The sequence below is a fragment of the Pteropus medius genome, unplaced genomic scaffold (genome assembly GCF_902729225.1).
Source record: "Pteropus medius unplaced genomic scaffold, Ma_sr-lr_union100, whole genome shotgun sequence".
Taxonomy (NCBI): Eukaryota; Metazoa; Chordata; class Mammalia; order Chiroptera; family Pteropodidae; genus Pteropus; species Pteropus medius.
In genome coordinates, this window is record NW_024342471.1 from 6,034,333 (window position 1) to 6,054,087 (window position 19,755).

The following is a 19,755-nucleotide window of genomic DNA, read 5'->3' on the forward strand; positions in this document are numbered from 1 at the left end:
TGGAAGTCTTGCTGGAGGTTGGACTGGACCTGGGTCCAGCCTCCCCAGGAACATTGTCCATCCAGCCACACGGAGTCTGGCCATCTCTTGGAGCACTTCTAAGAAGGGGGTGGGGAAATCCCCTGGTCCCAGACTCCTCCGACCTTCCTTTCCTTCACAGCCTCCAAGAGTTCCTTTCTCTACCTTTGTCATTCCCTTAGAAGAAATAAACACCCTCTCTACACCAAGGGTTGGCAAACCCAAGAGTCTCCAGGAGCCAAGCAGGTAACGAAAAAAAGTGTGAGACTTGGAGACTTAGAGAACACATAGAACACATGCCCCACCTAGAGGAGGCAGCTCAGCTCCGCTCAGCTCAGCAAACTGCTATGTAGCAGTGAAGCACACATTCTAAAGCTATGCAGCCTGGGTTCAAATTCTACTGCCGCTGTTTACCGCCTGTGAGTTCTTAAGCAAGTCGCTTAACCAATCCGTGCCTGTTTCCTTAAGCATGAAAAAGAATAATACTTGTACCTATCTGCACAACTTTATGCAAGAAAGCACTTTGAATAGTGCCTGACATTAGTAGGTATTAGCACCCATCACATGAAAATGCAGGGCTGACATTCCTAGATCCTCTAAACATTCAAGAGAAGCTAAATAGTCAAAAAAAATTTTTTTTTTGAAATTGCTCTGTTTTTTTAACTTTGGCAACTGAGTGAAAACAGTTGCTAAACCTTGGTGAAGGTCATACAAAACACATCTGTGAGCAGGATTGGGCCCATGAAACGCAGTTTGCGGTATCTGCTCTACGATATTTAAACTTATTGAAAATGGAAGCGAGCCAGAAAGGAAAGAGTCTTGGAAGCAGCTTCTGCTTTAAACTCTATGACCAAACCTTCTCTAGTCAAAAAATACAGAAAAGGGAGAGAAAATAGAGAGAAAACAACACTTACATATCAAATTATCCTGGTATCTAGCACATTGCCCATTGAAGTGCTATGTAGTATGAGGATTTTTTTTAAGTAACTGAGAGAAATTACAGGAAACGTGGTCAGAGAATGTGACATTTAAGCTGAGACCCATGAGAAGGAACTAGCTTAACACAAAAAAAAGTCAAGGAGAGAGATAACCAAGCAGGGAGGGACAGCCCATGCAAAGGGCCTGAGGCAGAAAACGACTTAATGAAAAACAAGAGGGCTGTAATGGATGAGCTGGACATCTAGGCAGAGGCAGCACATACAAGGTCTCAAAGACCATAGTGAGGATCATGAAATTATCTTGAGGGCAATAGGGAGCCACTGAAGGGTTTTAAGCAAAGAGATGTGATGGGGACGTGACTTCAGGAGACAGACTAGGAAGCTGTTGAAATAGCCCAGGAGGGAAAATGTGGCCTAGATTGGCCAGCAGTCTTGGACGTGGACAGCCCCAGATTTCTGTGTCTGGATCAACCTCAAAATCAAAGTCTGGATTTAAGTCTCAGAGTGGGCCTACTGCTTTTCCATAAGTCATGCAGTGGCCTTGCCATTCATTGCCAGTGTCTCAGGCCCATCCATCTTAGACATACCAAGGCTGTCTGTTAACTGGCCGAGGCTGCCCTCTGCTGGCAGAAGTGGGGCACTAGCGCAAGGGGAGCAGCTGCCTCCCAAAGAAACTCCAGATTGAAAGAGACAGAACATCTGCCCCCCACCAATCTTCTCCATCTCCATCATTTATCTAGTAGCTCAATTCAGTTAATGGCATCTCCATCATTTATCTAGTAGCTCAATTCAGAAGCCCAAGATTCAGTTCCTCCTCTTTCCTCACTGCCCATCAAGGAGTCTTATTTTCTATTCTCTTTTTATTAGCCCTGATTCTATTTTCTAAATTAAATCCTAAACCAGAAATTTCCTAAATACATATTCATCACCTCTACTTCACTCCTTCTCTACCAGCACCACCCTAGCCAAAGCCACCACCATCTCCTCTTTGGTCTATTTATTCACTTTTACTCTTGTCCTGGCCAACCCATTTCCCACTCAGCAGCCAGAGGGCTCATGGTATCCTCTGATTCCATAGTCCTTCCTCCTCGTACCAAACAGTGTTGGACCAAACATACACACAGCCCCACCCACCCAGGGCACTCTGCAGGCGTGGAAAACTGTATGACAATGGGGGAGCTCACATCAGAGTCTCACAAACAAGAAACTTGGCCACCCTGTGTGGTGTCCCAGCCTCACACCATCTCACTGACTTCTTTCCTCTCATTCATTGTTGTCTGTCTCATTCTCTCCCTTCCACACACTTCTGTTCATTTCTAATGCAAAGCCTTTCCTGTTTCTTTGGCACCTGCCGATCAGAGCTCTTAGGGTCTCACATTCCCCTCAAGCAGATTGTCAAGGTACCTTCCCATACTATACATACATACAGTTCCCTCCCTAAGAAAAATATCAATGCTATGGCAGTCACATTCCACCCTGTGTACACTGTGATGCTAACATTCTATGACTCTAACATTCCATTATTCCAACATCTTTTGCCCACGATTACAGAAATCCTCACTGACCCCATATTCAGACCATGTAATGTAAGCCTCACTCACAGTGGAGGCCTCATGACAGTAGAGCTGGACACCCTGACTATGCTGTTAAAAGGAAGCTCATTAACCCAGGAGTCTCCAGGTTCCCGAGGCAAATCATGACATGTTAACTCAGCTCATGGGGGCTGCCATTTGTAGCACACGGTTTTTCTGTGAAAGACGATAAAGACAGTATGTAGAGAAAAGCAAAGAGGATTCTGACAGCATAGACACACTGGTTTCTGGAAGTAACTGAGGCCCAGCTCTGTCCCTGTCTGTCCTCTCCAGAGCTTTGGTTATTTACCTCTTTCCTTGGAGTTCAAGAGCCTATACATTCCTGCCTAAAGTGCTTCAAGCTGGATGTCTAGCCCTTGCAAACCAAAGAACCCTAACTCACTGTCATATGGCATTTGCCATTCCCTTTGCAATTCCAGCCTGTCCCAAAACCTTTAAAAGAACAAAGGGAACTCTGAAATGACAACTTTGTCTTTAAGTCTTTAAAGATATTTTACTTTGTTTTTTGACTGTCAAGAGCTCATCATATTCATTCCTTCATCAACAGTGATTGTCATCACTGTTTTTTCGCAAGAGCCTTGTTCCATTTTACTTACCTACTTATTTTTTTGTCTTAATTACCAGTTCCTACTCCCATTCCCATCCCTCTGTAAGCAATCATTCTAATGTACTTGGCATATATTCTTTAATATGTAAATATCCTCATTAGCTTTGTGATGTTGCATAATTTACATAAATCATATTGACAATTTTTCTTAATGCTCAGCTCCGTGTTTTAAAGATCTGTACATGTCGATGAGTGTTAGGGGGATTTAAAGGCCCTGCGGCCTCAGCAAATAATAAGAACAGTAAACCTTTATAAAGTTTTACTGCTTTCCTGCTCATTCTCTCACAAGGATCAAGAACTCAGGATCACCTGGGCTCATGAAGTAGAATATACCTTTTAAAAATAAGGACGTTCTCCTACACTTGCATTTCTCAAACTAAATGTGCATGTAGATCACCTGGAGATTTGGTAGGTCCGATGTGGAGTCTGAGATTCTGCATTTCTTACAGGTCCCCAGGTGATGCTGCTGCTGCTGGTCTAGGGTCCACATCTTGATTAACAAAGTCCTACAGAACCACAATACCATTATCATACCCAAACAATCCATATTCAAATTTTCCCACTTGTCTGGACATTTTCTTTATAAAAATGTTGTGATCCAGGATCCAATCAAGGATGATACATTACATTTTGTTTTCACCTCTCTTCAGTCTCGTTTCACCTGCAGCAATCCCATGGGTTTTCTTTTTCCATGGCACCGATAGTTTTAAGAGTCCAAGCTAGTTGTCATGTTTTCTCATAAAAAGAGGCAGGTTAAACATGGTTGGCGAGAAGACCACACAGGTAATGTGTCCCCCGCATTGCACCACAGCTTGTCATTTTGTCCCATCCCATTTGGTGACACTGAGTTTGATCACTTGGTTCAGGGATTGTCCACCAGGTCATTCTATTAGAAAAAAAACTTTTTCCTTTTATAATAAGTCATCTGTGGAGTAACACTATAAGACTGTGTGAATATCCTGTTCCTCAATAGTCTTTCTCCTAATAGTTTTAGTATCCATTGATGATCCTTGCTTCTTATTTTTATAATATTTAAACATGTAATAGTGTGTGCAAGTGTGTGTATATGTGTGTGAGCATATGCAAAAAAAAATGTAAAAATAAAATCAATTCACAGTGACCGAATACAGTAATAAGTGAAAACTGGTGTAGGGAAGGTTGCATCTTTCTTTGAAACAAATATTTTGTAATTTAACCATCCCAGGCTCTAAACAGCCTCCATTCTCGACCTCACCTCAGATCTCCTCTGGGAAAACATCCTTGTCCAGGAGGCTTTAGCAGATAAAGCCTTGAGCACCACCCCCGTCCCACCAAGACTGCCTTATTCCTGTCCCTGGAGAATATCGAGACAGGTTGGCTTCGAACCAGAAATCCAACCATTGACAGGAGCTTTCTGAACTTGGGTCAGCCCCTCAACTCCCTGGATCATATTCACAATCTCCCACTTTGGAGTGTAAAGGGAGATGGCCAGATCTGCCTTAGGCCAAACTAAATTTAAGTGCTCAGCCTATCATGAAACAGGAATGTCTCTGATTTCCAATTGTATGCTCTCAGATGAGGAGGCTCAGTGCCATGAGGCCTGGTTGCTAGGCAAACCTTGTGGCCTGAATTATTGATGGATGAATTCATCAGGCACACTGCCTTCACCCATCCATTCAGGTCAGGTTCAGCATACTGAAAAACAGAGCCTGAAACTATACATTGCCTGCCCAGAACTAAGATACTCTGGTCCAAATTCCTTAACCTTCTGTGTAGCTGGAATGTTGGAAAGAGCAGCAACTTTGGAGTCTTACAGACCTGAGTTCAAGTCTCTCCTCTCCCATTGCTGACTGTATGACCTGGGCTGGCTAGTTTACCTCTGTGAGGCTAACTAGTTTCCTCATCTGTAAAATGAAACCAATCATCCCTTACTAGTGTTATAGAGATCAAAAAAAATGCACATAAAGTTATTAGTACAGTGCCTGAAATATACTAGGCAAACAACTCTGTTATTCAAACTTTTATAGTCTGACTCTTTGCCTTTGTCTCCCCTCATCATGAACCCCATGCTCCAGCCCCACCTCACCACCTGTCAAGCTTGAACCAAGTCGTGTGATTTTATACCATCTGTGTTCTTTATCAACTTACTACCTCACAGCTCTAAGTTCACTCTTTTTGACAGCTCTGTGATAATGGAGCTGGGCCTTATAAATTTCTCCTCTGCCAACTGACATATGTTAAGTCTTTTCAGTAGAGCGTGCTAGAGGAATACTGGAGGAGGATGGATCTTCCCTTCCTGATTCCAGGTTGACTCACTCCCTAGGTTCCTGGAGAGCATGCTTTCTTCTCCTTTCTGCTTGGCTCAAAGTTTCTCCAGTGCTGGGTGCCTATAGGGTGCAGCTTTCTCCAGCTCTGAACGAGGGCAGCAGTAGCATACCCAGGAGCCCCAAACAGTGTTAGCCTGCCCCAAATCCAAGTCACTCTCTCCTCACTCCTGGACACACAAACACTGGGAGTCCCATAGGGCTGATCATGTACAGAACCAGCCACCTGACCTTCATCCTCTGGAACTGGCTGGAACCACCCTGGCCCAAGCCATAACCAGAAGTGTACTAGGTTTGCAGAGACGGAGGTCTCTCTAAATTATCTCCGTTAACATGCTATGCTATGTAACATTTAGCTATACACTAACATCCTATAAACTTTATACTTTATTTTGTTCATTTTATTTATGGTCTTCCCAACACCCCCCACCCCCCCGCATCCCATTACACTAAAGAAGCAAGCTTCATGAGAATAGGGACGAAATTTTGCTTGTATTTTCCCCTCTGTGTCCCTAGAGCCTAGGACAGTGCTTGGCATATAATGAGATACTCAAGTATTTAAGAAGTGGAGGAACAATTGAATATTGGATGGATTCATGCATGAGTAAACAGATACTTAGTTATTAGAATGAGGATCTGTGGGACAAACTGGGATTGAGGAGGTCGACTGGGACTGTGGAATGGGATCCTCATGTCTCTCTCGGGATGAATGCCCACAGCAGAGGTCCAGCGTTCCTTTCCCGACCGCTGGCAAGTTGCTTAGCAACTGGCCGCCGGGCCCTCCGCCACCGCTGGAGGGCGCGCGGGCGGGGAGACATGAACGCGCACGCGTGCGCGGCATGGGCCGGCGAAGGAGGCACGTCACTTCCTGTTTCTTTAGGGGAACGTGGCTTTCCCCGCAGCGCCTGTCTTCCCTTCTGCGTCTGTACTGCAGCGGCCGGAACTGGAGTCGGATCCCGAGCGCAGCCTCGCCATGGACTCGGCCCTTAGCGACCCGCATAATGGCAGCGCCGAGGCAGGCAGCCCAGCCAACGGCACGACGCGGCCGCCTTCCACGCCCGAGGGCATCGCGCTGGCCTACGGCAGCCTCCTACTCATGGCGCTGCTGCCCATCTTCTTCGGCGCCCTGCGTTCCGTGCGCTGCGCCCGCGGCAAGGTAGGGTCAGCGGCAAAAGTCGGTGCTTTCCATCCTCCCACCGGGGACACAGCTGACACGGGCCCGCCCTCCCTAGACAGGACAGACACCCACTCTCCCTGACACTGACCCTTCCCAGCTTCTCCACCCCAGGCCCACATCCCAGGATTGGCCTTAGGTGCCTCAGAATCGGGGCACCGACCCGCGAACCTTCCTTAAATAGGGCCTAGGTTCTACCGCCACTTTCACCTTGACGCATTCCTCTCTCTGTACAGCAAGCATACTGGGAACACTCAGTCGCCCCTCACACTCTGATTGGGACACTAATTGTTCTGAGCCTACTGGACCCAGGCAGACCAGCCCCACCCTTCGCTGTGGCTGTTCATCCCATCTGGGCAGTCACCCCATCCCGGGCTCCGGGTTAATCCCAATCCGTACCTAAGGGGGCACTGGTCCTGAGAACTCCTGAATGGTACAATCCTGCCCCATCCCTCCATTAGGAACCTTGACTCACCCCATTCCAGGGCAGATTCTAGCATCCAGGTCCATCCCTAGATTCTTGATATCTGTCTAACTACAGTCTGTAGTGTGCTCTCCTAGAACCCCCAGATCAGGCTCTTGCCTCCAAAATAAAAAATATTAACCCAGGAATATAGCCCGAGATCTCAGCCCCCAGTTTTTTTGCATCACTTTCTGGAACCAGTATCAGCCAGCTGACCCCTCAGAGCATGGCACCTTGGCGCTTCCCTTTTTAACCAGGCGTAGACCCCTTATTTTGCTGGTTTCCTCTCCCTGACAACCAGCCAACCTTGCCTACCTGTCCTAGCCTGAGCCCAGACCCTGTTTCAATCCCTAACCCTATTCCTACCCCAGATCCTGACCCTACTTCAAAATAGCCTTTCTCCCTATGCCTCCAAGACCGTCCTCCACCAAATTGGGCCTACCTGCCAAGTAACTTAGCTGCTGTTGGCCTCTCTGGTCAGACTGGGCCAGACCTCATCCCTGCCCTTCCTCAACATTTGTCCCATTGGATACCAAAGAGAACCCAGGCACCTTCTACCTCCCCACTTCCTCTCCACTCTTCTTCCCTATATTAAGCCCTTTCTAGCCCATTGTACCAATAGCTTCTCACTTCCTGGCACCCAGTCCCCTCCTCCACAACCTCCTAATCTATAGTTCCCTGCTGCTTCTCCTTGACCCAAACCTGAAGCTGAACCTAAGCGGAAGCTGTCTTACCCAAAGAGGGCGGGCCCACAAAGTAGCTGCCACTTTTGAAACTGCTCAGGCCGGGATCTTGAAACATCACCCAACTTGAGCAGTATCTGAGGCCTGCCACCTGCCATCTCTGAAATCAGAGAACTCACCTGCTGGCTCGCTCTGTGGTCAGACGTAGAGGGGAGTAGTCAGGAAAGGCTTAGGTGGCCCCATTTGCCTTTCTGTAATGCCTCTTCTAAGCAGAATTCAGGTGGCCTTCAGCCTCCCCGCCATACCTTTCAGGTTGACACTTGGTGCAGGGAGAAGTTCTGAAATAGACCAGGACAAAGGAGATGATGGCCAGCGTGTGTCAGCTGAGCAGCCTGATCTGAGGGGCTCCTTAACTGAGTAATTCTTGGCACTTTCTGCATATGAGTCACTAATCTCTTTAGAAAACACCTTCCAGGCAACAAAATTTCCTGAACCTCCACTATTGTCTAGGGTGTAGGGATGCTGCAGAGATGGTCAGAGCCCTGTCACCAGGGAGTTTTGGTGTCTGGATGAGGGAGGAATAACACCCTCAATGTGATATAGGCGACTGTAACACAAGTAGTGCTCAGGGTTTAGGGAGAAATGCTGAACACACTTGCGGCGGGGCAGGGTGGCCTTGTGGCGAAAGTGGGCTTGAGCTTTGATGTAGAGACATTCTAGGCAGAGGAAACCTGGTGAGCAGAGGCGCAAGGCAGTTCAGGAGATGGTGTGGGTGAATCGGAGGGTCTGGATAGAAGAGAGCTTTAGATCCGCTGTGGCTTCTAAATACTTCCCCCAGCATCTCCTGCAGAGCATGGGGGGTTGGAAGACTGCATGAAATTGCAAAGGACCTGATGCTTAGTAGCTTCCCACGACTAGGAGGTTCTAAACTATACAGAGCCTTCACCCTCTTTGAGTCTCCCAGTAGCCAAGTGTGGCAGGCAGAGCCAATTGAGTCTCCCAGTAGCCAAGTGTGGCAGGCAGAGCCAATTTTATTATCCCCATTATACAGACAGAACTGAGGGTCAAAGAAATGACCTCTCAGGATCACTCTGCCAGTTAGGGACAGAACCAGCTGTCACTAGTCCAGGGCACTCTCTTTGCTGCGTAGGTGCCTCTAAAGACCCACACTGGTGGCATTTTGGCCGAAGGAAAAATGCCTTTTACTACCCCGAGTCATGCTTCCCTGGGCCCTTGGCAATCAGAGAGAAAAGTCATTGGGATGGGGAGGGCAGGAATTTTGATTTCCCACCAGTGTTAAACCCCAAAGCCAGCTGAGAGGGCATATGAGGACAAAATTCTCCCTGGAGCCAACTTGTCCGTAGCAGGCAGGGCACATTGTGAAATCATGGAGAGAGGAAGGTGGGGCATCCAGGAGTGTGTAGCCTTGGGAGGAGCAATCTTAGATGGTGCCCATCCCTGTCAGAGACCTGTTTTCCCAGAAGAGAGCAAATCCCAGCTCCAGCAATAGCTGCACATCAGATCTCTTCAAAGGCTCTTGACCTGTAACTCAGAGGAGCCCTTCAGCCAACTGGACTGGGCTCCTGCTCTTTGCCAGGCCCTGGGCTGGCTACCATGGGTGCCAGGACAAAGAAGGCCAAGCCTTGCCCTCACAGAGTTCCGTCACCAAGGAAAAACAGATGTGTGTGTGACCAGCTGACTAAACCGAATGTCGATGTGCCTCCTAGAGTTGTCTTTGTATAGAAGAGTGAGAGTTTGGTAGGCAGAACAGGAAGGGAGGAGGGCCTGGACCACTGGTGTGTTCAGGGAGGCCTTGAGTAGTATGACGTGAGCCTGGGGCTCAGGTAGGGCGACAAGAAGATGCTCACGGAGCATTTGGAGCCTTCGTGCTTTCTGAGGTACAGAATCCTGACGGCAATGAACAGTTAATCTTCATAGTTACAAAAGTACTACACATTTGCACTTGTAAAAAAAAAAAAAATTCAAGCAATGCAGAAGTATAAAAGCCTCATCTACGGCCATGCCACCCTGAACAACATGCCACCCTTAGATCCCGTCTGATCTCGGAAGCTAAGCAGGGTCGGGCCTGGTTAATACTTGGATGGGAGACCACCTAGGAAGACCAAGTGCTGTAGGTGTAAAAAAATAAAAAATATGAGATTGTAAACTGACAAGGTCCTTGCAATCTGTGAGGCAACCAAGGGTTGCCTCACCTGAAAAAAAATATATATATAAAAGCTTCCTCAGTACCTCTCCTTGGAGGTAACCCAGTGAGCTGTTTGGCGTGTAACCTTCCAGAACTTTTTTTGGTGTGTATGTAAACATGTATGTGCCTGTGTGTGTATCCACATGTAAACTTACTTTTATAAAAATGGGATTTTACAGCACATAATGCACTATAGCTTGATTTTTTTTTTTTCGTTAGCAATGGCTTGGTCATGTTCCTGTGTCAGTACATGTAGGTGTACCTCACTGCTCTATGGCAGGGAGGGCGGGTGATACGCGCCCACGGTGTAGAATCCCAGAGAAACAAAGGGGTGCCCAGGGAGTCTTCCTCCCAACCCCACTGCCACGTTCCCTCCCCAGAGGCAGACCATGGTACCTGTTTCTTGTATAAACATCCAAGAGATCCTGTGCCTTTACAAATGAATAAACATACGCTTTTCCCCATTTTTGCTATGTAACTGTTGTATTTTGTTGTATGTATACTCTTTTTTGCACCTTACTTTTTTCACCAAATATATGTTGGAGATGAATATGTCGGTACCTGTGGAGTGGTTGTGTTCTTTATCAGCTGTATGGTGTCCCACCTGTACCCCACAGTGTTCAAAACAGTGGTTCTCAAAGTGTGATCCCTGAACCAGCAGCATCCGCATCACCCAGGACCTTGTGAGAAATGCAAATTCTGAACCAGAAACTCCAGGTGGGCCCAGCAGTCTATTTTCACAAGACTTCCTGGTGATTCTGATGTGTGCTCAAGTGTGAAAGCCTCTGACTTAGAGTCTTCTGCTGGTCATTTAGGTCGTATCAGTCTTTTGCTGTTAGAAGCCATGCTGAAATCAATCTTCTTGTACATTTGTTATTTCGCGCGCGCGCGTGTGTGTGTGTGTGTGTAGGATAAATTCCTTGCAGTTGATTTGCTGGGTCGAAGGCTATGTGTTTTAACTTTACCAAATTATCCACTGTAGTGGCTGTATTAGTTTACACTCCCACCAGCAGTGGCCTCGATTCTTGTGTAATGCTGCTTAGTAGTCCCTTCTGGAGGTTTTAGAGCAGGTATGTGATACAGTCAGGTTTAGGCTTCAGAAAGTGCTCCTGGCAGAGTGGGGATATGCAGGAGGGAGAAAGGGTGGAGGCTGGTGAGATGGTTGGGTGAAGACTACAGTGGGGGCAAAGGAATGGGGCGAGGGGGGCAGTTCAGGAAATGCTAGGAAGCAGAAACATAGTGAGGTGATTGAGTGAAAGTGGTGGTAAGGAGTGGAGACCCTGGGGTCTCTAGCTAGAGTGACAGAGTAACAGAGTGGTCCGTGAATTCAAGCGTTTTCTAGGGCATGGCCTGGAAGCAGTACTCCCAGAGCTCAAGGAGAGCCAGTGGCTTTAGGCTGGGCATCTGTCCTCCCTCACTGCTTTCGCTTCCGCCCTGATAACTGACATCCAGAATATCACTGGAAGCTAAATTTATTTCTGCTATTTGTGTTAGCTTTTACCCCTACTCTTTAATTATGTTTTTTGTTTCAGGAGCTATACCATTTGCATAAGAGCAGCTGGTTTAAAAAAATCCAAGTCGAATTAGTAGAGAATTCTAACAACATTTAGTATTTTTGTAACTATGGAGATTAACTGTTCTGTTGCCTACAGGAAGCTGTTCCTCAAAAAAGGTCTCAGGCTCCCTGAGCATCTTGTCACAACCTTCCAGCAGAAATTTCCAGATGGGAAAGGTAGAGGGCATTTGGGAAGTAATAACCAAGAGTCTGGGCTCGAACCAGATGGCCTCAGTGTGAATCCTGGCTCTGCCACTCGCCATCCGTGTGACCTTAAAGCAAGTTACTTCACCTCTCTGAGCCTCGGTTTCTTCATCTATAAGATGGAGCTATTAAAAGTCCTGGCTTCATTTTTCATGAGGATGAAATCATGTAAAGCACCTACAAGAGTGCTTGGCCCCTAGAAAGCTCTCAGTAAATGTTGCCCTTGTTATTGTCAGTCGGATTTCAAGTCTCCCGTTCTGACTCAGCATTGCAGTATAGGATATAACAGTCACCCATGGAGAAGACCAGATTCTTCTCTATGGTGGAACATCTGTCCAACTTTGTTTTGTCATCCAATAGTATTAAGCCTCTTTCCACCCCGGATATTGGGCTAAATTGAAAGGATTATGTGGAAATGAGCCCTAACACTGGTTTTTAGGCAAAGCCAGAGTCCCTTGTGTACTTTCACATCTTTGTGCTTGGACACCTTTGTGCTTGGCCTTCAGAGTCGTGCTTAAGTGACATCTGCTCCAACCACCTCTGGCACTCCCTTCTTTCCTGCAGAAGTGGTGTCTTGTCTGCTTTCTCATAATTTCCTTGTACATAATAATAATAATACAAATCATGCATACAGCTTGTGTGACTTGCTTAATGCACAGCAATAAATACTTCCAGTGCAAAAATCATAGAATCCTGCCACTCATATTACAACTGAGGGAATTGGGGCTCTAAGAGAGAATAACCCACAAAGTCCCATGGCTGGAAAACAGCAGAGCTGGGTAGCAGAACGGGCTTTCTGGCCTCAGAGCGCTCTCTACCATTTGGCACTCAAAGCGTGTATCACACCAGTATGCATGTTTCATTTTGTCACGTGTCACACTGTATTGTGATATTCTATTTACATGTCAAGATATTGACCCACCTGCCTATGAACTCCTTGAGATCAGGAGCTAGTATTTTTTTGTGCTCACACTATTGCTACACAGGAAACATTGAATTTGTGGAAGGAGGTACACAGAGTGGTAAGGCACTTGCCTAAGCCCCTCAGCATACCACTGCCAAAAACAGAAACCAAGGGCTGGGAGAGAAGAGGGAAGGACGATGACCCTGACTCTCAGTGTTGGTATTGCTCACCCACCCCATCACCACCTCCCACCAACACTGCCAGAGAGTGACTCACACAGAGCTGCCTCTGGTAGCTCCAGAGGAGAGTGCCTACCTCCCAGTCCTGTGCCTGGGCCACCTCAGCTATGCATGTGTGGGGATTTGGTGAAGGACCTCCCTGTTAATCACGGCTCCTCATGGGTTCACAGCACTTTACAGTTTGCCAGCCTCTTTCACATTCCATATCTAAGTTGGTTTAAGCCTCTTGGCCCTTTTAGAGGTAAGTAAAGCTAGAGATTGTCATCTGTTTGACAGATGAGTAAATGTCAGTCACCCTGTAAGCCATTAAGAGAGCAATGAATACCTTCGCTATACTTTCTATGCATCATTTTTTACATGTGTGAATTATATCTGTAGGAAAAATTCCCAGAAGTAGAATTGCTTGGTCAAAAGTTATGTGCATTAGTGATTCTGACACATGTTGCCAGTGTGCTGTCTACAGCGAGACTGATGTGCCCTCCTGTCAACAATGTAGGTCAGCACCTGTTTCCCTTCAACCTTGCCAACCCAGTGTGTTATCAAAATGTGTGGATTTTTGTCATTCTGATGATGAAAAATGTAACTTCATATACTGCAATTCGAGCTCTTATTAAAAGTGAGGAACATTTTTCCTGTGATTAAGAGCCATTTGTAATTCCTGTTCTGTGAATGTTTGTATCTTGGGCATGTGCAAGTCATAATTTGACACAGCTGCCCAGTCGCCCTCCCCACAAGGCTGGACCAGTTCGTATGCAAACCAGTGGCGTATAAGCTTCCCAGTTCCCACCTCTCCATCTGGTGATCATTTCACAGGCTTGCTGCTTTTGGCCCCCATCTCCTTCCCCTACTGCAGCCTTCTACAGGGACACAAGAGCCAAAATCTACCTCTCCAGGCAGCTTTCTCCTTACCTTGTTTTGTCCTGTTGGTTTTTAAGAGGCAATTGTGAGCCAAAATATATATGAGACAGCAGCTGCACATGATCCCTTCTCCCAGGGATGCCGGTGCCTCATTCAGAGGATGGATGTGATGATGGACTCTTGGGCACTCTGATGAGACTGTGGCTCTTGTGGAAAGAACTTCCCTTTGACATGAGCAGACGTCTAATATGGCCTTGCTAGGATTTCCAGTAGCTATAATTTAAAGTAGAATTAGACATATAAAATGCAATGAGAATTGTGGTTGGGAAGTAGGCTTATCCCCGTGGGGAAATCTCAGAAAGCTTCATGGCAGTGACATTTGCTGGGTCCTTGAGAACCGAAGATTCTGCCTAGGAGAGGGCATGGAGAGCATCATGATCATGAAAGCTTTTCACTCTGTGTTTTTAATATAAATTTAAACCAGACTTCTACTATTATTGATGGATTTTCATTAGAAAGTCTTTTGGTATGAATTCTATGAAGCTGTTTAATTCCTCTGTTGCACTGTTACTCCATTTCCAATTTTTTTTCCATTTCATTGCATTCAGTTCTTTTTCTTGTAAATATTTATCCTCTGTCAGCTCTTCGCCCAGATCACATTCTTGCCAACTATAGCATCTGCCATTGTAAACTTAATTGTGGCTTTCACTCCTACCAGATTCAGTTTTCCCAGATTTCTTAAGATTTGTTTTTCTTTGCTGTTGGTATCTTCCTATGTGTGGGTTCAGCCATTGTCAGTTCAGCTATTGTCAGTTTTGTTGGTTTTTGGTTTATTTCTGTTCAGTATTCACTCACTACCTACTAGATAAAAGTTTAATCACGTTTATCTCTTAGCTAACCCATAAGAAAATTGGAAACAGTTCTCATGAATTCTAGGACAGCTCCATTGTCACCTGTTCCCAGAGTTTTTTCTTTTAGTTATTACATACCATCACTGTCTCTGCCATAGCTCTTCTCCCCAGATCACATGTGCCCGGGGTCCTCCCTGGACTGTTCCTGTCAGGATCCAGATCTCTTCAATAGCAAAATAGAGGGATTAAACATCTCACCCCAGGTGGTTGGGCAGCACCCTTGGCAGAGGGGACAACATGAACAAAAGCCTTGAGTCAGGAAAACGTGGGAACCCTGAGCCACCTAAATGAACCAGGGCAGAGAGGGGGAAGGGGATCGATGAGCTATTCGGGCACCAAATTCTCACCAGTGTCCAGCCCTTGGAGGCCAGAACCACAGCCCTGCTCAGTAGGCACCTTTTTTCTCTCCTCTAGAACGCCTCGGACATGCCCGAGACAATCACCAGCCGGGATGCTGCCCGCTTCCCCATCATCGCCAGCTGCACGCTCTTGGGACTCTACCTCTTTTTCAAAGTAAGTCCTCTGCCACCTGTTGTGTCATTTGGTTTCAATAACTGTATTTTTTGTTTGTTTTATTTTTCCCATCACAGGAGACATGCATGTTCATGTGTAGAAAATAAAGAGCAGGGAAAAATAGTCATTCACCCCTAGACCCACTACCCAGAGACAACCGCTCTTGGTTTTGGGGACTCTGTCCCACCAATCTTTACTGCTTTTCTCCATGGAGCTTTTTGTTTTGTTTTCGTAATGCCTATTTAGTTTCATTGTACCGTTTATGTTGGGATGGGGTATAGCTTGTGTCTCAGACATACCTCCACCATACTAATTGTTTGTTTTTTTTTTTAATTTATCGAGGTTTATTTTCCCAATAAAAGTTACACAGGCTCAGTGTTGAAAACCTGGAAAACACAGAAAAGTAAAAAGGGGAAAACAGCAGTCATCCAAAACCTCACTACCAGAGACAATCACAGATTCCCTTTTGAGGTGTGTCCTTCCGCTGTTTCTCCCCGTGCATGGTTTCGCCGTAGCTGTGACCACGTGCTGTATCCAATTTTGTAGCTGCTTTTTTCACTCCACGTTAATAACATCATAAGCATTTTCTCGTGTTACTGCAAACTGTCCTTAAACTTTTAAAAAATATGACAGATACTATTTTCTAGTTATAAAAGTAATATACTCTGAAAACTTAGAGGGGAAAATATCAAGAGGGAAAAATACACAGAGGTAATCCCTATCATTGTTTTGCCATATCTCCTTGCAGGCTTCTAATAAGCATATTTTTTAACATAATTATAATGGGAGTATTAGGTCCTTTTTTCTTTTCTTTTTTTTTAAATATCACATCACAAGCACTTTTTTCCTGGTTATTGAAAATTCTTCAAGGACAGCTTTTAATTGACATTTTAAAAATACCATGTACATAGTTAAAAAACTATTTTTCAATCTAAGGGAAGGTACAAATGAGCCATAATCCTCTCTCAAATATAGTTTCTTGTGAACCTTTCTTTTATGCCTAGATCTACATTTAAGTTAAAATTTAAAAATAAATTCACATCTCAAACGTACAATTCTTACCATGGATATATTTTTACATCAATACCATCAAATCTACCGCATTCTTTTTAATAGTTACTCATGGTTCTATTTACGGATGTATCCTGAGGGGTGTTTAATGATGGGGCATCACAGCAGTACTGCCAGGGACATCTTTATGCACATCTTGGCACAGGCACATATTTTCAGATGTATCTGCAATAGGATTACCAGGTCAGATGGCATCTCCGTTTGTCATTTGGACAGGTAGTGCCACATCCCTCCAAAGAGACTGTACCAGTTTATATCATGAGTGTGCTGGCTTACCTGTACTCTCACTTGCATTATGTAGCATCCAGATTATTTTTAGCATTTTACCAGTCTGTGAGTGACACAAAAACATAATTGCTAATGCCTGTTTCCTGTTCCATCGCTCCCTCATTGTGGGATCAGAACTAAATACTTTTAAGATACTCATAAGCAGATACACCACAGTTGACTTACAGCATCCCCCTCACTTTAAACAGAATAAAATCATTCTGATTTTTACTCATAAATTAAGAGTGCATCAAATAACAGTAGGTATTCACTGATACGTGTGTGTATGTGTGTGTGTGTGTGTGTGTGTGTACACCTCAGATGAAGAATTGAATTTATCAGATGCTTTGGTTCATGGCACACTGTCCATGCCAGGCCCTTCTTTTTTTTTTTTACCCCCTCCACTCTTGATGCCCAACTCCATTTCCCACCTCCATTTCCCTCTCTGCCAGAGGCACCTGCCCTAATGGTTTGATTTATGTCCTTAGATGTGTGTGTCCTTGTAAAATCTATGGTGTTGGTGCATCAGTGTGTATTGAGTAAAAGTCTAGTTTCCATAAATAGAATTGTGCAGTACATCTCCCTCTGTTTCCTTTTCCTTTCCCCTGTACTTTTGAGATCTCTGTGGTTCTGTGTACATCTAGCCCATTGCCTCTGAATTGGATTTTAGCAGATGTTTTTCAAGTCTTTGCTGTGCTGAGTGCCAGGAATCCACACCCAGGCCCTTGCCTCAAGACCTTGTAACATTTTAGTATTTAGGATTCTTTCCTTAGGCTATATTCCCCAGGAAGGAATTTCTGGCAGCAGAGGGTATGCGCATTTTTACTGAAGGCACTGGATGCCTATTGCTCAGCCTGTCCTCCTCTCCTGGCAGGTAAGCCCAAGCCTGTCTTGTGCCAGAGGACACAGCATACTTCTTCCCCATGTCTCCAGAGTGTCCACGTTGACATTTCTGAAAGACAGCTGCTTGGAGAACATAACCACCAGATTCCTCCCAAACTCCAGACTGATAGCTGGTTGGTTGGTTTGCTTAGTAGTGATGGTCACTCAACCCCTTTTCTCCTCTCCTCCTGAGTGGGGCGCTGGAGTTGGTAACATTTCTCAAAATCATAAAATCTCCTCTATTCTGCCTCATCTAAAACTGATTGCTTTGAGGCAGCTTATAAAAATTTAACTTTGTAGCAGCCAGGGCACAAAGAAAGCAAGGCTTGGTGCACAATTCCTAGGCCACACAGTCAAGCCAACCAGACGCTCAGAGGTGTGGCCAGAAAGAAATTTTTCCCAAGGACCTACGTTGAAAGAATACAACGTGAGAGGTATACCACATGGTCATAAGTAAAACAATTCACATGCTTTCTTCACAGGTCTTTTTCTTATAGCATTTACGTTATAGGCCACTGGGATGTTCATCCAGTCATTCATTCTGTAAACATTTTATTGAGTGCCTGCCTTGTACCAGCCCCTGTGCTAGATGCTGGGGATACCATAGTGAGAAACAGCCAACTCATCTCTGCCTTCAAGGAGCTTCCTGTTAAGTAGTGGAGACATATGCCAATTAAATATTCACATAAGTAAATGTGAAGTTACAGTCCTAAGAAGTACTGTGAAGGCAAAGTCTGTAGCACCAGGAAAGCACAGAAGAATCAGGCTAGAGAGAACCCCTGCTCCTGCTGAGGCCACCCATCTTAGCAGCACCTCCATCCACCTCGCCACTTGGCCAAAAACCCCGGGAGTCATCCTGCTCCTTCTCAGCCCCTCAGCACATCCTGCATCTCCAGTTCCAGAACAGATCTGGAATCTGACCACTGATCATCACATCCCTCCATCCCAGCCCAGGGCACCATCCTCCCTCTGCTGGATTATGCAGTGCCCTCCTCACTGGGCTCTGCTTCCACTTGTACCCTGTAGAGCCTGCCTTCCACAAGGCAGCAGAGGAACCCTCCCAGGCCATCACATCACAGCCCTGCCCTCAGCCTTCCAGTTCCTGCCTGTCTCACCCAGATGAATCTAAAGCCTTTTCACAGCACAGCAGGGTCTGTTTCCCTCCTACTTCCCCAGCCTTGTCTCCTGACATTCCCCTCTACTCCCTCAGCCCCAGGCACAGGCCTTCACTATTTCCTGCGCACATAAGCATATACCCACCTCAGGACCTTTGCACTTGCCCTTCTCACTCCCTCAAATGCTCCTGCCCCAGATACCCTCACAGCTGCTCCCATAGTTAATGGTCCTACTGCTAAATGAAGTGAATATTGTCCTGTTGGGGGGCTTTCCCCGGCCAACCGTCTAAATAGCAGCTCTCCCCACTTCTCTCTCCATGTCCTTGCCCTGCTTTGCTTTTCTTCTTGGCTCCCATCACCACCTGACAATATTTGCACATTCATATCTTATGAGATTCCTTCTCTCTCACTGCCATGGGAACTCTGTGAGGGCCAGAACTTCTCTGACTTAGTTCTTGCTGTAGCCCCAGTAGTTAGCATGTTGCCCTACGTGTGGTAGGAAGTCAGTAGACGTGAACCGAATTAACGAAGAAGTGGTCATGTCGAGGAAAGCTGCTCTGAGCTGAGAGCAGAAAAGGAATGAATAGCATTGGCCCAGGTGAAGGGAGGAGCGCACCCAGGCAGCAGAACAGCATGTGCACAGACTGCCCGTGGGTGGGAATGTGGCACCCACCAGTAAGGCCCTACAGAAAGGCCAGTGTGGCCACAGCACGTAGGATGAGAACAGGCATGGCATGATCCGCGGCTGGGGTCTGCAGCAGTCACCCTGAGGGCCCTGGAGGCCAAGGCGAGGCTGTGGACCTTGAGTTGTGAGAACAGAGGGAAGCTGCTGAGAGGCTGTAAGCAGGGGAGCGATATGATCGACTGGGCAGATTTAAACAGATCCCGAACAGCTATTCTTGGGAGTGCCCAGTGTCCCTGTGGCCCACACAACAGCACCTTATTGCCTTCCAGTTAGAGACCTTCACAATGACAGATTCAGAAGATGATTCAGAAGAACACGGAGCAACATGGCAAAGCCTTCCCAAAGCCCAGAGTTAACATATGACAGTTGACTTTGGAGCACTGTGAGAGAGAATATTTCTGTTTTACCTAACACCATAAGACCAAGAAGCCGCTGTCAGGGCTGGCAGGCACAACTTCCAGCCAGCACCGTGGGAGGGGTTGTCCATGGAGCAGGGCACAGGTGACTTGTCAGCAGCATGCTCAGAGCCCTGGTGGGGCTCCCTAGAGCAGGGAGAAGGAAACAAAA

The 19,755-nt window shown here is 46.1% G+C and overlaps 1 protein-coding gene and 1 pseudogene across 8 annotated transcripts in view; both read left to right on the forward strand.

Moving 5' to 3' along the window:
- The first annotated feature begins 6,306 nt into the window (after nt 1–6,306).
- Nucleotides 6,307–19,755, forward strand: part of HM13 (histocompatibility minor 13) — a 39,073-nt gene continuing 25,624 nt past the window's right edge. Inside the window, exons 1-3 of one of the 8 annotated variants that reach the window (XM_039864010.1) lie at nt 6,307–6,614; nt 15,070–15,168; nt 15,511–15,639. In XM_039864010.1, the coding sequence (XP_039719944.1) occupies nt 6,432–6,614; nt 15,070–15,168; nt 15,511–15,639 (411 nt within the window). In that variant the 5' untranslated portion in view covers nt 6,307–6,431. The remainder of the gene's footprint in view (nt 6,615–15,069; nt 15,169–15,510; nt 15,640–19,755) is intronic. The other 7 variants (XM_039864009.1, XM_039864003.1, XM_039864005.1 and 4 more) reach the window with 7 other exon arrangements.
- Nucleotides 9,789–9,916, forward strand: LOC120604161 (uncharacterized; annotated as a pseudogene).